The sequence below is a fragment of the Astatotilapia calliptera genome, chromosome 20, assembly GCF_900246225.1.
Source record: "Astatotilapia calliptera chromosome 20, fAstCal1.2, whole genome shotgun sequence".
NCBI classification, from domain to species: domain Eukaryota; kingdom Metazoa; phylum Chordata; class Actinopteri; order Cichliformes; family Cichlidae; genus Astatotilapia; species Astatotilapia calliptera.
This window is the reverse complement of record NC_039321.1, coordinates 10,944,762-10,957,649: the sequence shown is the minus strand read 5'-3', so window position 1 is coordinate 10,957,649 and position 12,888 is coordinate 10,944,762. Positions and strand designations below refer to the sequence as shown.

The 12,888-nt window shown below is 45.2% G+C and overlaps 1 protein-coding gene across 1 annotated transcript; it reads left to right on the top strand.

The window, feature by feature from the left end:
• Positions 1 to 473: 473 nt before the first annotated feature.
• On the top strand, positions 474 to 11,198 carry nlrc3l (NLR family, CARD domain containing 3-like). Its single transcript, XM_026154170.1, has 12 exons — positions 474 to 778; positions 1,821 to 1,997; positions 2,530 to 2,625; positions 2,916 to 3,081; positions 3,762 to 3,909; positions 4,305 to 4,397; positions 5,256 to 5,605; positions 6,269 to 6,481; positions 7,334 to 7,509; positions 7,598 to 7,874; positions 8,379 to 8,594; positions 10,601 to 11,198. The coding sequence occupies exons 1-12, from the start codon at positions 753 to 755 to the stop codon at positions 10,985 to 10,987; spliced, it is 2,325 nt and encodes a 774-aa protein (XP_026009955.1). The 5' UTR covers positions 474 to 752; the 3' UTR covers positions 10,988 to 11,198.
• Positions 11,199 to 12,888: the final 1,690 nt, after the last annotated feature.

Here is a 12,888-nt window from a genome sequence, read left to right as displayed (position 1 = left end):
ACTAATGTACAGACAACACTGGATTTTACAGATCTGCCTAATAAAGTAGGAAGTGGTACACTTGAACTTGTAAAGACAATTCTTTAGAGGAGACCCTGGAACACTGAAAAGATGGTGATTTAAGCTGCCCTGTGCTTTTCTCACAACATAACACCACATCTCTCTTAGATGAGGAGCTCATTCAGGTCCACGTTTGTCATGTCGAACACTAACAATAGCTTTAAATGTTACAAATAAATGTTATGCTTATGTTATTGAAATATTTTTTTTGTTTTAATCTGATTTTTCTACTATTTGGGATTATTTTAACCGTATTCAAAAATCCTACTAATAATTAATACAATAAAAATGGATGGACTAACTTATGAAGCCCGAATATGTCTCAAACTAACATCTGAGCTGCTCTATGACCGTGATTAAGATCATGCGCAGCTCTGCGGTCTACAGCAGTGGTGTTGCAGCCCCGAGCACTGCCCGTGGTGTCTGTTTTCATACACACGTAGCTTTCTAAAATATACTCGTATCTAACGACGATCATGGTTTTATTTCGAAAAGCTGTCCCGGAAGTCTTAGGGTTTGCGTTGCACTTTGCTCGCGGAAGGAAACGAGTCGAAAACGAAAGTTGGAAGTGGTATAGTTTAGCTTAATCAGCGCGGCAGGCCGGTCGGCTTGTTTTCGTGTTAAAGTAACTGTGTGCTGCAACATTTAGCCGCCTAAGCTCCGTGCCGTGCCAGTCTGCTCCAACCACAAACATGGACCCGGACACGGAGGTCGAAAGGTGGGTGTTGTCATTATCTTCCCAGCTTGTGTGCGACTTCAGGAGAGAAGCAGTGTTTCCGACGGGACCTCGTAGTTTACTCTCCTTGTGCGCTACAGACCACTCAGCTCTGACTCAAGTGTTAACACGCATTTATTACTATCAGGTATGCAGCGAGCCCCCCCGTCACGCCTCTTCCTGCGTGACCTTTTCCCTGTCACAGCAGAGACAAGTGAAAAGAAAGAGCCCAGCTGTGTGGACACAGGGGGCAAGAGTTCAAGAAAGCGAGTGAAATCCGCGTTTACAGCGAGCGAGGAAAGTGAAGTAAACGTCACGTCACTGTGACTGGCTGATGTTTCACGTTTCTGCTGTTAACTTCAGGGAGGCAGTTGTGGGCCAACCGCCATCTTTGCTGAAAACTAGTCTATGAATTTCCAGTCAGACTTCTTTTTCCTGCATGTGTCACTGTGTCATGGATCCAGTCATGGATCCAGGAGAGCTGTGAGTGCTCCAGAAACATGTTCACTGCTCCCTTTGTTGCACCTGGATGCACTGGGCCGTCCTTTGCAAAGGAACACAACTGTATGCTGTGCACATCATGTTTCATGTTTCAATGCCATAAGCTACACATACATTTAGAATTTGAAAAAGCTGTTAAAGCTACTCTGAACATCCCTCTGCTCTCATACTGTCTGCTGTTCTTTACCATCCTGTTGGCTTTAGTATTACAGCCTTTAGCACCATCAGGAATTCATTGGTTTAAGTTGGAGCCAGTTGGGATGTGATGGAGCGAGTTTAGCTTCGGTCACAGAAATCTGAAACACAGAGGAGGAAAACATAAAGTGGCTGACGAGGGAGCCAATAATGTAGTAACGAAACAATAACGAGTAAGTGCAGGCGCGTCTTTCAGAAAGCAACGTGGCAATTCAGAAAAAAACGTTTACCTTTACACCTCTCTGTCACAGCCAGACAACCAAAACTTAATATGAGTGAATATATGTGAGAAGAATGATGTTTAAGAAACAGTCAGGTGCACACTAAAACTTTCTTTTCCTTCACCCAGCATTTTCCAGAGAGAGGATGAGGAGGACGAGGAGAAGGAGAAGTGGAAAAGGCCACCGTCCAGCTACGGTTCAATGAAGAGCGAGAGTGACGACATGGAGGACAACGTGGAGGAGAAGCAGGAAGCTGCAGACGTGGTAGCAAAACTACCTGAACCGAGAGCTCCCACAGGGACAGGGTACTTGGTCCTGAGTGTTTTATCTGATTTGAAGTTTCAGTCTGTAGACTTCTGCTCTTTGCTGTGTGTTTTTGGGACAGTTAGCCTGCCACCCTTAGTTCCAGTTAATTGCCCGTATTAAAAATGAAGCCTGTCCACTGTCTGAGCTGCAAGAAAGTTTGCACAGTCAGCACGATGCACAAGACAGTGCAGCTAAACACAGCTGATCCTGCTGTTAGGATTAGGCTTCAACTTCACTGTCATGTTTAAATACAGGCTAACGAAGTACAGAGTTTTTAAAAAATGTCGTGGATTGGACCTGCGCTGTTTCTATGCAGGGGGCGCTGCCACAAGCCATTCTGGATTTGTTCTTCAATGCTCAGCAACACAGAAGTGACAATAATTCTTTTTCTGCTTTTGAAAGCAGGGCAGTCATTTTACAGCAGCTCATCTGGTACATTTGAATATCCTGTTAGAGTTACAGAGGATGGCAGGTGTGGATGATATGAGCTGCTGCAGCCTGTTACAGCTTGTTGTTCTTCATACTGACCAGGATACAGATCAAGGATCGCTCCGACTCTCCAGAAACCCTGTACACCATGACCACGCAGCAGACCAGAGCGCCCGGAGCTGTGGTCATTGATACCAGGTGGCACGCACGCGCACACACACACGCACGTATGCACGCACACACACACACACTGTTTCAGTTTAACATGACGATGGACCCGGGCTGGTTTGTCTTCTGTTTTTCAAACACATTAAACTTAAAAAAAACAAATGTTGTTGACAAACGTTATTATTAGAAGAGCCAAAGAGTGATATTTATAGAAATCCACCACACTTTGTTCACCAGTGTTGGGTCAGGCAGGATGCGTGCTGTGTAACCGTGTTTGCAGCAGTCTCTGACTCTACCCTGTGCTTCTGGTTGTCTCCCAGCTCTGTTGATCTGGACTTTTATGAAGATGATGAGGAAGAAGATGAGTATTTAATAACTAATTCTCCAGAACCGCCTGAGCCCATTGAACCAGATGATCCAATGCCTGACGAGAACAGCCAGCCCGGCAGGCTGCACCCAGAACAGGATCTGCCTCATGTCTTTAGGGTTGGTACAAAGCCTGTCTGTCTTTACTGAAGCTATCGCTTGGTGTCCACGCTAAAGACGTTTTCATTGAATAACACAGTGTAATCACCATTTTCTGTCCAAAGTGTTTGGAACTTGTTGCTGTCAGGAGGCTTTTCCTTCAGACGTCTGTCTGCATTTTCAGTGTGATGAAGATCAGTGCCACAATGACAAACAGCAGCCGTCATGTTTCCTCAGGTTATAAAGACGTTTTACATCTTGGCTGTGATTGGTCACAGCTGCAGGTGTGTGTGACAGCTGTCCCATACACACTGGGGCTGACACAGAGTCAGAGAAAGCTACAGATGAAGCTTCTCTGGATTAGTCAGAGGTCTGCGGGGCCAGAAAACCCTGAAACACCCAATCAGTCCATTTGAGACTTTTCCACTTGTTCTGCTGTTACTTCATCTTTCTGCCCAAAACACGCCTGAGAGTGAAGTCCTGCAGAGCAGGCTCCTGCAGTGGGCGCACACATGAAACATTCAGGGTGGAACAAATCCCGATAGTCCATTTGGCAGTCGAGGGACAAATTTCAGAGCAACTTTGCCGTTTTGTTACAAGTTTTATTGATAAATCATGTCCATGGGTTTGAGTACGTGAGCATTCAGCAAGACAAGACATCGTCTTAAGTTGTGTTTTCATAAGGTGCTCTTTATTTGTAGAATATTCAGAGCACCCTGACCAAGCTGTCCTGGGAAGAAATGATGAAATTCAAGTCGTGGTTTTATCAGTGGGAGGCTGACCTGAAGCTGAACCAGATGTACGATGGAGACATACTGGACTTTGTAGACCGGCTGTTGGAGGTCCTCGGTAAGGAAGCACAGCTGTGGCACCTACAGTGATGTGAAAAGTCTTTGCCTTCTTCCTGAGTTCCTATTATTTGGTGTGTTTGTCACACTTAAATGTTTCAACTCATCAAACAAGTTGAAATGTCAAACAGACAACACAAGTAAACTAAAGCAGCAGTTTCTAAATGAAGGAGTTTATGGGGAAAAATCCAAACCTGCGTGTGGAAAGGTGTTTCCCGGAGCCTAATCACTGGCTGGGCCACACTTAGGAGCAACAGCTGCCAACCAGTCTTTTACAGCTGTGGGGGGATTTTGGTGTAAAAGTTTATTTCACAGCTGAAACAGTCGTTGCTGTGATGGACACTTGTGTCACACATTCTTATTGCTTTTATTTTGGATGCAAACTGTGCTCTGCAGGACAAGATCGAGCTCTGACTCGCACAATAACAAATCTGGAACATATCAACAAGAAGCCAGAAGCAGAGGAGCTGTCAAACATGTGTAAGAGAGGTGAGCGGACAGTGCGTGGGCTTTCAGGAGGTTTCAGCACCATCAGCAGAGTATGTTCATGTCTCTGTTTCAAGAAGGGTCAAAGTGCTTTTATGCCTCACGGCAAATGACATCCAATATCTGCGGGAACAGCTCTGGGAAGCCTCAATGGGATTACTTCAGAATCGCTGTGGTCGCTGTGTCAGAGATGAGACTGTTTAAGTCAGAGTGACAATATAATTGTTTTTGGCCATGGCTCAACAATTCATATACTAGCAGGGTTACTCATGTGTAAAATGAAACGACATTTTATATTTTCATGCCATTACAAAGCATCTGCTGCTCCAATCATCACAAATAAGAAAGTTGCTGTAGCTCGATGTGCAACTCTGATGCTCCTGCTGTCTGCCGACACTCGAACATCTATTCTCTGACCTCTGTCTCAGGGGTGTCCAACCCCAGGCCTCGAGGGCCGGTGTCCTGCAGGTTTTAGATGTGTCCTTGATCCAACACAGCTGATTTAAAGGCTAAATGACCTCCTCAACATGTCTTGAAGTTCTCCAGAGGCCTGGGAATGAACTAATCATGTGATTCAGGTGTGCTGACCCAGGGTCAGATCTAAAACCTGCAGGACGCTGGCCCTCGAGGCCTGGGGTGGGACACCCCTGCTCTGTCTGCAAGCTTCTTGACTTGTAAATAGATTGTGTGACGTCCTGGATTTAACCTCTTACTTCCCCTGTAGGCGATGTGTTGTTGAATGATGATGAATGATCTCATTTTAGCTCTCAGAATTTAGACAACACGTACCTGAAGGACTGAATGTTTCTTTCTTTCCTACATGTCATTTTCTCACTTTGCTCCATATCTTTTCCGACACAGCGTTGATGCGTTTCCGCTTGCAGCAGGCTTTATTCAGAGACCATCAAGTCATCCGGGAGGGAGTCATTCAAGCTGGGAAGCAGAACTTTCTAGACAAGGTCTTTGTGGAGCCGGAGATTTCCACCTCTGGTTGTGGAGGAATTTATCCCACCCATGATTTACGACCACCTGCGTCCCCTGTCCCGGTCCCCAGCCCTGACACCTTTGTTGGACTGAACAATTTGATCCGACTAAAGAAAGATGACGGCACTCCGGTGAGGACGCTGGTGACCACAGGGCTTCCAGGAGTTGGCATGAGTGTGTGTGTGGGAAAATTCTGCCTGGATTGGGCCGAACAACGGGCCAATAAGGTGAGATGTTTACAAATCACAGCTTCAGTAAAGCCACAGCAGGGTGTGTTCTGGGCTGGTCCTGAGTGGGGAGGTCTGAGTTCTCTGAGCCTTTATGCTTTACATTCTGCGTATCCTGACCCAATGAGCGCCTCAGGCCAGTCCTGACAAGAAAAAGCGTTCGGGTTGGACCCTGCTGTGGATAAACACGTGGTTATACCGTCACTCCAGCAGGAGCTCACTGTTTGAACTATTTTCCAGTCTCGTGCACTTGATACATGAAGAGCGTTAGCAGTTACTTTGAAAGAACACAGAAATCCCAGCAGCTTCACTCGGTCTGTTTCACTCTGATAACAGCTGTAAGGGGAATGAACTTTTTGTATATGTCATCCATCCATTCATCCTCCTGAATGCTGGGTTAGGGGCTGTAATTAGCTCGTTCCATAAATGAAAGCCAGTGTGAGTTCTAGATGTGTTTGATATTTGGAATTACACAATATTTTGTCTACATTTCCCTTTTTATCATCTTATATACTGTGTGAAGCCTGAGCACTGCAGTAGCACACAGCGTAGTTGGTTTGATTCGCCAGTATTTGGTTTTCCAGCTGCAGCAGAGACGAGCTGTGCTACTGTTCCTGTGTTTCGCTCATTACCAAAAGCTTTTCTGTTGTTCTTTCTATCCAGGATATCCAGTTTGTCATCAAACTTTCATTCAGATCTTTGTGGGTCCTGCGAAACAAACACCTCCCTCCTTCTCAGACGATGTCCATCATGGAAATCATTGAATATTTTTATTCTGACTGCAAAGACGTAAAGCCTTTCCTGGAGGAGGACGAATGTAAATTTCTCATCATAATGGACTCATTTGATCGTTACCAGAGTTCTTTGGACTGGGAGGTAAACCCATCCATTCACATACTTTGATGTCTGACTTATTAACATCATTGGCTCAAGTCACATAAAGGAAACAAACACACTTGGATATTTAAAGATTTGAGTGAAAACCCTTTTTATTCTGTGAGACTAACTTCCTGTTCTCAGACTAACTAAACAGAACAGCAGCAGCACCTCCTTCCAACCACACAACAAGCTGCACACTCATCAAACCATCTTTGATATGTAGTGTCAGTGTAACACATCTTCATCTCGTTCCCACAACGTCACCGGCATCATTCACAGCAGAGCTGTTCTGCTTCTAAAACAGCATCATGTTCCCCACAGAGGACGATGCTTGAGCAGTGGCATTGTGTGTGCTAGGAGCACATGGTGTTGTTTTTGCAATGATATCCTGACATGACACAGCTATATTAACCTACTGACCTGAGCTCTGTCACTGGGACCTGATGAATGTAAAAACTAAGAATTTTGTGATTTTTTTTTTTTTTCTTTCTTACCTGATTTTTGTTTCTGAGAAAAATCAGATCCACACACGAGGACATTCGTTTTACATTTGGATAGAACAGTGGCAGCATAACGTCCCTGTAAGTGGATATCAGGCCCAACATTCAGTGTTGTGGTCTGGACAAACCAAAATTCAATGTGCAAGAAACCACACATTTCTAAAGGAAATGTGATGTCCACACATGTGGAGGTCAGGTCCTAGGAGGTTAAATGAAGATAGAGTAAAGTACTTGTGACGATCTTGTTTGTAACTGAGCAGGTTTAGCCAGCAGGAATAAACCTGGCTGCTAAGATAAGTGGCTGACTCAATCAGACGCATTTCTGTCTGTTTCCTTTTTCTGTCTCCAGAATGCTCCAGTCATACATGACAACGACACTCCGGCACATCCTGACGTCCTGGTAGTAAACATCATCAGAGGCACTGTGCTCCGCGGCGCCCGCCTCTGGATCCTGGGCAGACGGGGGGCTGTCTCACAGATACCTTCCAAGTTCATCGATGCGGTCACAGAAATCCAGGGCTTCAAGTATGGCGGCTGATTCTTTCTGACGTCTGTGTGCACGTGATTTAGTTTCAGTGCTGTGAGTTAATCCGTTTGCCCCCTTTGTCCGCAGCGATGACATGAAAGAGTCCTACCTGAAGAATCGCTGGCAGAGCGATACGGATCTGGGAGCAAAGATCTTGTCTCATTTTAAGCGCCTCCCCACACTTGTCATGGCCGCTCGACACCCGTTTGTGTGCTGGATGGTGGCCACGGTGTTCGAGCGTTGCTACCGTTACCGGGGCTACGGGAAGGATCCTCCCAGACTGACGCCGTTCTACGTCAACATTTTGATGGTCCAGATGAATCGCAGGCTGCAGTTTTACTATGACAGGAGGGAAAATGAGCTGGTAACGTGTCTGTGTTTCATTTCCAAACAGCTTCCAGTCCTGCTGCAAACTACTGCTGCTCTAGTTTGCTAGCTTTAGGAGAGAAAGAGCGGCTTTGTCCACAGTGTGTATTACACGAGTTTCTGAAGTGATGTCACAGAGGATGCATCCATCTTTTATATACTGTCTTTGTTTTTAAACTGGCCAAGTCACAGCCTTAGTATGACTTTGATGGGTCATATACTGTCTATACTGTCGGTAACTGAGTGTTAATGTATGACTGTCGGGTGTACGCTGCAGTCCCAAAGCAGCAGAGTGGATGACATCGCAGCTGCTGTGAAAAGAAGAGCTGTTGAAACAGAAAAGTCCAGATGTGGCCCAGCTTTAAAGGAGCAATAAATCAAACACAGTCAAATCCCAGTTTATTTCCATTAAGACCGATGAACAGGCATTTGCCCTGGAACTGCAAAGCTTATGTTCGGTGTCAGAGCTTTGTTTTTATCTTCTTGTGTTCTTTGCACTCAGAAATGGTCCACTGAAGATAAAAACCTGGTGGTACAGTTGGGAAGGATGGCCTTGAAAATGCTGGAGAAGGATACCAGCGTGTTCTATGAAGACGATCTGAAGGAGTACAGCCTGAATTTGAACGAGGTGGCTGTGTTTTGCGGCATGTGCACTGCGCTCCCCGCCCCAGCTGCCAATGGGAGGACAGTGTACTCCTTTATCCACTTCACCTTCCAGGTAAACATGTTCGTGCTTATTCTTTTCAAACAGACCTGACATAAGCTCTCTTCACAGGTTCCTGTTGCTCGGACATCAACCTTCCCATAAACTTTACTGTCTAAGGTTACGTTCACACTGCAGGCGAAAGCGCATCAAATCTGACTTTTCTGACCCTATGCGACCCATATCCCATCATGGTATGACAGTGTGAACGGCACAAATCCGATCTGGGTCACTTTCGTATGTGGTACTGAATCCAATACATATCTGATGTTTTAGAAAGCGACTGTTGTTTGAATGGTCATGTTGCATTAAATCCGTCTTTTACGTCACTGACACAAGACAGACGCCAATTATCAGCGCCGGAGAAGACAAACGAGAAAGCATGGCGGCCATTGTTAAAGCACAGGCCCTCTCTGTTTTCTCAGTGTCCTTCTTTCTCTAATTAATTCGTCAAAATTATGTCAGTTACGACTGTGCAGAAATTGATAGACTGCTGCAACAACACCTACTTGCTCTGTAGCCGCCATTTTTACTTCCATAAACGGAGCACGTTGTGTGTGACGTCTAAGGAACTTGGAAAGAAAAGCGTCTGGACTTCTTTGAGTTGTTTGAAGACGTTTCACCTCTCATCCGAGAAGCTTCTTCAGTTCTAAGGGTCAATGGTGGGGAGTCCCAGATTTAAAGACAGGCCTGTTGCGTCTGTCTTTCTTATCCTCCCTCGCTGGTGTGGGACTCTCTGGGACTCCCCACCATTGACCCTTAGAACTGAAGAAGCTTGTCGGATGAGAGGTGAAACGTCTTCAAGCAACTCAAAGAAGTCCAGACGCTTTTCTTTCCAAGCTCCTTAGACTACGATGACCTGGATGACTGAGAACCTTCACAGACATATTGTGTGTGACGTCTTCTTTTGCACATGCGGGCTGCTTTGAGGGCCGTGAACTGTTCACAGTAGAGCATGTTTGCTGTCACATTTTATTTGTAATGTGAACAACCAGACAGAAAAAAAAATCAGATTTGATCAAAAAAAATTGAGCATTAAGACCTGCAGTGTGAACGTAGCCTTTGACTCCATAAAGGTAGTGAAGCTAGCACAACTCAAGCTGCATTGCATCTTACACACTAACACGCCTTCTAGTATATCAAACATACACTTCACATGTAGGGATCTGTTGAAGCTGCAGACTTTCCCATCTCTCCCTCTGTTTCAGCTACCCTAGCATCCTTGTGTAGATTTTTTATTTTCTGTTTGTTTCTGTTTAATTTATATCATATTTGCAGGGAGTGGTTAGCAGAGCATTAGATCTGAACTTGGGGGTTAGCATCTTTCCCGAGGCATTTGGGATGCAGCCTGGAGCAGCCAGGGATCAACCCACCCACCACAGAAACAGTGTTTGGTTCAGCTTTCACAGCCCCGCTGTTTCACTGATTTTTTTTGTGCAATTTTGCATTTTTTATTTTTTACAGCGCATTGTGTTCTGCGTCCTGATTGGCTGCAGGCCACTGTTAATCAATCTCGTGCCGTGTCTCCTGTACAGTACAGAATGTGGTCAGCTTGTCAAATTTATATAAATCTTTGATCGCTAGCAGTGTGACTCTGAAGTGCTGCACTGTATGTTTGTAGGTTTGCTCCAACAAACACTGTCGACGAAACGTTTTGCGCCCTGAAAGGCAGCCGCGGGTGTGTTTGGTTTCATTCTATAATACTGGACTTATTTTCCTACCAAGGTTTGAACTGTAAGCGTTTAAACAAGAGAGAAAAGTGTGAAAATGTTCGTGTCTGTCTGAGTGTGTAAAGTGTGTAGTGAGGGGTTTTACAGCCTTCAAACATCTATAATAATTGTAAAAAAATAAAACTGGCTACTTCGTGGATTTCTCCTATCGCGGGTTACTCTTAGAACGTAACTCCCGCGATAAACGAGGAGCCACTGTAATCAACTGTTTCTTGTGACATACACAAAAATGTGAAAAACTTGTATGTTGTAGAGATCACGCTTTAAGAAGCTCTATCTTCCTTCTTGCAGGAGTTCATGGCTGCTTTGTATGTCTTCACAATGTTTCGCACAGAGGAGAAGAACGTCCTGGACTCTGGGATCTTGCACATGCCCAAGATCTTTGCATCCAAAGAACAAACCAAGTCCATCGCAGGCCTGATCCAGTGTGCGTTGGTGCGAACCTTTAACCACCCACTGGGTCACTTTGACATGTTCCTGCGCTTTCTGTGTGGCCTGCTTTCTCCAGACTGCCATGACAATCAGCTCTGCGGCTACCTCTTCCGCCAGAACGCCCCTAAGGTAGGAGGGCTTGATCAAGTACGGCGGCTGCTGGAGCAGACCATACAGAAGGCTCCAACTGAAAGGGTGGATAACCTGAAGGAGTGCCTTAGAGAGATGACACAGAGCGATGAGTGATTCAACTCTGCGTGGTTTCATGAAAACTTGACATAAATGTAATGAACATTAAAGTTTTTGTTGTTTGGAGTACAACATCAAAGATGATGATCCTTTTACCGTTGTACCAGACAAAATCACGTTTTTATGCATTCCAGCAGAGGAGACTTGCAGTACTGCTTTATATTTATAAAGTCTTACACAGAGCACTAATAAAAATGTATTCACACAATGTCTTTACTTCATTTAGTCGCCATTTTTCAGCATCTGTTGTCTTTATTTCCCTCCAGCTTAATGTAAGGGAGCCGATATTAATTTACAGACGAGTGAAATAGAAACTAAATGCGTGTCATGCACTGAACAAACTTCCACGAAAAGAATGAAAGATTGTTTCAGTTTTATTAATAGAGCACCAGTTCACAACAACAAAAAACACACAAGCTATGAGAGAGAAGACAAAAGTTTATGACATGAAATTACTTAGAAGGGCTCAAGAAGATGTGGAGGATGAAGCTCCCGGTGGTCCCAGTGATAATCGGAGTCCTCCCAGTCTCTGAAGAGCGCAGTCCTAAGAACAGCCAAGGTGTTGCGCAGGACCCTCAAGGCCTCTGGTAGAGGACCCGGGCTGGAAGGATGGATCGGCGGGAGGGGGATATCTATTATGTTACACAGATTGCCGATAACAAAGGTCCTGTTGGACCCGCTCTGAGCGCTGATTACTCGTTTAAAAGCAAAGCACTGGTAACCGTGCTACAGAACAAGGCTAGGTCAGGTTAGCAGGATCAGCGGTGCTCTGCGGGTGTGCCAACCTAACGTCTCCAAATTCTGGAGAAGTTACGCCCACATGTGAGCTTTACTGCTGTGCCCGACTTTCCTTCGTCTCAGTTCACGCAGCACAGCCGTCGTCTTATTCCAAAGGTGAGTGACATTCAGCCCACTTTACCGTCAGCTTTGTTCATGCGCCGCTTTCATTTGTTTGTGGCAGCGTGATTTACTCTCTCGAGAGGGACGCAAAAAGCCGCCAGGTCAGTTCTCGGAACTATGTTTCTGCGGGGAAACTCATTTTAACGGGGCCCAAAGAAGTAAACGCTTTACAACATGTACGACTGTCTTAAACGTTGACTAATAAAGTTTGGTTTTGAAATGTAGCCTGTTGGTTTCCCTGCTGGAGCGCAGGGTGGCGCATGTCTGAATCTGTCTGTCTGCAGATGTCTCTGAGTGAGAAAAGCGACGAGGAGCTCGGCAGCTTGCTCTCTCAGTATGGCATCAAACACGGACCCATCGTGGGTAAGTACACACACAGGGATCGCAGTTTTGCGCCGTGAAGTGTTTTCCACACACGCAGATTATCCACGTGAGCGCTGTTCTGCATCTGAAACATGAGGAAAATGTTGCGGGAAACTTCCTTCACACTGGAAGTTTATAACGCGAGGCTACCGCTACGTCAGGTCTGGCTTGGTATATGTGGACAGTATGTGGAAACTGCTTACACTGCATCATAAAAATGGATCCACGTGACATTAAAATCATTCATTACAAAAGGTCATGTGAACCCAAAAACTGCTTTTAATTCATTCCAGCATTTATTTAAATAAGTGTCTGTCCTTTGTTCACATACTGAAGAAGTGTTTTTGTGTGAACACAGACTCCACTCGGCATCTGTATGAGAGGAAGCTTGAAAAGGCAATGAAGCAGGCTTCAGTGAAGACGTCCTCTGATAAGACCTACTACAGAGAGGAAGGTAGGAAGCAGCCTGAGGTAGAAGCCGTCAGTGTTTCAGTCAGAGTGAAGAATACTAAGGATCGGGCTCATTTAGCTCCAATCTTAAACACACAAACGGTGATTGGGTAAAGTCAGGAGACTGTGGTGTTTGGTGGTGAACTGTAACTCTCTTCCCTTCATAGTTGTGAATTTGAAGTTTA